Source organism: Octopus bimaculoides, chromosome 9 (genome assembly GCF_001194135.2).
Source record: "Octopus bimaculoides isolate UCB-OBI-ISO-001 chromosome 9, ASM119413v2, whole genome shotgun sequence".
Taxonomy (NCBI): Eukaryota; Metazoa; Mollusca; class Cephalopoda; order Octopoda; family Octopodidae; genus Octopus; species Octopus bimaculoides.
The window spans coordinates 74921018-74924652 of record NC_068989.1 but is presented as its reverse complement, the minus strand read 5'-3'; the positions used below and the strand labels follow the sequence as shown (position 1 = coordinate 74924652).

Genomic DNA, 3635 nt, shown 5'->3' with positions numbered 1-3635 from the left:
ATATTTGCATCGTTGTACTCCTTATATTTCGAATTGTCCTCAAGATAACAATAATAAGGAACAAATAATGGCATGTGAGTCTGATCCAATGGCATTGATATATGTAGAGACAGAACCATACTATGTAGATGGCGATCTTAAATTTCATAAAGTTTACAAAAACAAAGGTTGTGCTACATGCAACGGGTTTTCCAGTGATACGTGTAATGTGATTTATAGTGAAATAGCTGGCAGTATGCGACCTTTTGCTCTAACGATACTTTTTGATTATCATACCAATACTCTAAAGGTAACAAATAAATTAGACAACACGGAAAATAGATATGTTCAGTCGCCTTCCTGTCCAAAATACGCTATCTACGATTTGAGAATTGAGAAATGTCGACAAGTTATCTACCATCCACCGCTAAAATGTATGGCAACAAAATTAAATGAATCCGAGTATTACGTCACTAATGATGGTCTTCTCTACTTAAATAATACCCAACGTTTGCTGAACCAATCAGAATTCACTCGTGATTCTCAAGGTATAATAAGTATCTGTGTAAACAATGGTACGAATAATATATCAAATATCAATGGAATATCAAAATATTCCGTAGCTGAGAGTTATATCACATTAGTGGGACTAGTGATCTCTATTCCGGCTCAGGTAATCACTATTATAGTTTATCTCTGTATACCTGATCTCCGTACATTACCAGGTAAATTACTCATTAGTCTTTTATCAGCATTGTTTGTAGCTGAGCTTCTCTTTCTTATCTCATCACAAATCACTACATCTCTACTGCTGTGTAAATCTTTAGCTGTTGTCATGCATTATTCCTTTCTAGCGAGTTTCTTCTGGATGAATGTCATCTCATTTGATGCCTGGCACACTTTCTCAGGATTCACACAACTTCGAAGTAAAGGGAAAGTTACCAAGAGATTTGTATTGTATTCCTTATATGCTTGGATCTGTCCACTTGTAATAGTAACAGTGTCACTGATATTTGAGTATATTCCTGGAAATCACGGACTTTCTCCGGAATATGGAAATGGTATTTGCTGGACTGAAAATGGAAAAAGTCGGCTATGGTTTTTTGTAATCCCTGTAATGATTATTTTATGTCTTAATATCATAGCGTTTACACTCACCGCTAGAGGGCTCTATTTGGCAAGTAAACTTTCTTCGAAATATTTACCAAAACATAATGAAATGGAGTTCATCATTTGTGTAAAACTATTCTTTATCATGGGATTAACGTGGACATTTGCATTTCTGTATACGTTTACAAGAATTGAAGAATTTTCTCTATTATTTTGTATTTTAAACTCATTCGTTGGATTATTTATTTGCGTATCATTTCTATCAACAAAGACTGTCCGTCGCAATATTCTCAAGAATTTTGAAATAATTATAAAACCGTCCTCAAAAAAATCTGTTGATGTAACTTCTACTCGTAAAACAACACGAACGGATATACCTACCAAAGGGTCTGTTAATTAACTCCGCAGTTTTGTTACGCAAAATTTGTATGAATTTTATGAAATTCGAGCTCGCTCGTCTTTCGTTGTCTCTTATTTCGGTCATACTCAATATCGCCAGGAGAAAGAAGATTGAAATGATGGATAATAAGTTATATATTAAATCTAAATATATGACAGGTTAGTCGTAACTGAAATGCCTTTCACCATAGATCTTCGTGACTGTGAATCAGCTGAAGTTACGAAGTATAATTAAGAACAGTTCGAAATGAAAATCCTCGGATGCCGATTCGAAAAAACAAAAGAAAAGTCATATTTTCTGGAATCTATTGACATTCATGTAAGATAAACATCTTACAAGTGTAAAAATCATGTGTCTATCTCTTTCAGGCCAGTTCTCCTGCTCTTCAATATATTAAAATTTTCTTGTCCACGTCAACTGTTGAACGGACTCACTTTTTGCTGCAAACTCCATATACTTTGTAACTTTATTGTATTCTTTTTATGAGACGCTCATTTATTTTCTGTTGACCTAACATTTTATGAATATGCGGGTTGCTTTTATGAAATTCGAGCTCGCTCGTCTTTCGTTGTCTCTTATTTCGGTCAAACGATTTGAAAGATTCATGCAAAATTTGCTAATCTAGCAATTGGCATGGAGTTAAGTTTCCTAATTTATATAATCTCATTCTCTTTCTATCTTATATAATCTCTTCCTCCCCACAAATGTACACACATATTGAATAATTATGAAATAAAATGCCTTTTGGAAAACGCTTTGAAAAACATTTATTGCGTCACATGTGACGGGATTCGTAGAGAGACAGTTGTGCGTGATAAGAGACTATTATTCGTGTATCACATTTGTATCCCAACTCTATTAATTATTATTATTTATCGCTTTTAATTATCCAACAATTTCTCTGCTAATCAGCTCTTATTTGTCCAGCAAACAAGATGTTGCTGTGCATTTATCTTCCTGTCCATAGCACATTATCTACGGAGAGATCTGATGGTGTTAAAAAGAATGCAGACAACATTTCGTTAATTTTATGATATTCTCAACAAGTCTTTTGGTCTTCTGGTAACTTATATAAACTTTTTGCATGAGAAAATAGATTGTTTCGACAAGAGCAAAATCAATTAATTTTAAACTTTATTTTGAATTGTCATAATACTTACTTAGATAAATGCGTTAAGTCACTGGGGATACCACATATATTTCTTTATTGCCCATAGGGGACCAAACATAGACGGGACAAACAAGGACAGACAAAGAGATTAAGTCGATGACATCGATCCCAGTGCATAACAGGTACTTAATCGACCCCGAAAGGATGAAAGGCAAAGTCGACCTCGGCGGAATTTGAACTCAGAACATAACGGCAGACGAAATACTGCTAAGCATTTCGCCCGGCATGCTAACGATTCTGCCAGCTCACCACCCTCTGGGGATACCATATAATAATCTGTTCTTGTTGGCTAATACACTGCATAATAACGAGATTCAGTGGATCATAATATCGTGTCATTAATGATGAGCTTTTTTACTTACGTATCCTATGTCTGTACTGACCCAATATATTGTGGTTGATGGCATCCACTCAAGACCAGCAAAAGACATCAGCGGAGTCCCACAGGGTACTGTGCTGGGTCCACTTCTTTACATTGTATCAATGACATTGCAGATTCCATTGAACATAGCATCCTAAAAATATTTGCAGATGACTCTAAACTCCAGAAAGTCATTAAGGGAGCATATGATTGAACAATGCTTCAATTGGACCTATGCCCAGTAACCCAGTGGGCACAAAAAACAAAAAAAACAAAAAACAATATCCGGTTGAACGAAGAAAAATTTGAGCTCATCCACTTTGGAAGAGAGGGTACACTCAAACAACCATATCCACTACCGTCGGGAGACCTACTTGAACCGTCGGATAATATCAGAGACTTAGGTGTAACTGTTGACAGCAACATTAGTTGGAGTGTGAACATCAGCAAGAAGGTCGATGTTGCCCGCAGAAGATGCTCATGGATCCTCTGAACTTTCCAATATAGCGATCATGAAGCCATCAGCCTTCTCTTCTCCACATTCGCTAGAACCCCACTTCGAATACTGCTGTCTATTGTGGTCCCCCTACAAAAAACAAGACATAATGAGGATC

General features: G+C 36.0%; 1 protein-coding gene across 1 annotated transcript; it reads left to right on the top strand.

Annotated features, from left to right (window-relative positions):
- The first annotated feature begins 76 nt into the window (after nt 1-76).
- Nucleotides 77-2295, top strand: LOC106877190 (G-protein coupled receptor Mth2). The gene has a single exon (XM_014926033.2). It carries the CDS (start codon nt 89-91, stop codon nt 1487-1489), a length of 1401 nt encoding a protein of 466 aa, XP_014781519.2. The 5' UTR covers nt 77-88; the 3' UTR covers nt 1490-2295.
- The last annotated feature ends 1340 nt before the right edge of the window (nt 2296-3635 follow it).

What these genes read in the sequence shown, in the direction of transcription:
- LOC106877190 (XM_014926033.2), top strand. Translation starts at nt 89, where the DNA reads ATGGCATTGATATATGTAGAGACAGAACCATACTATGTAGATGGCGAT.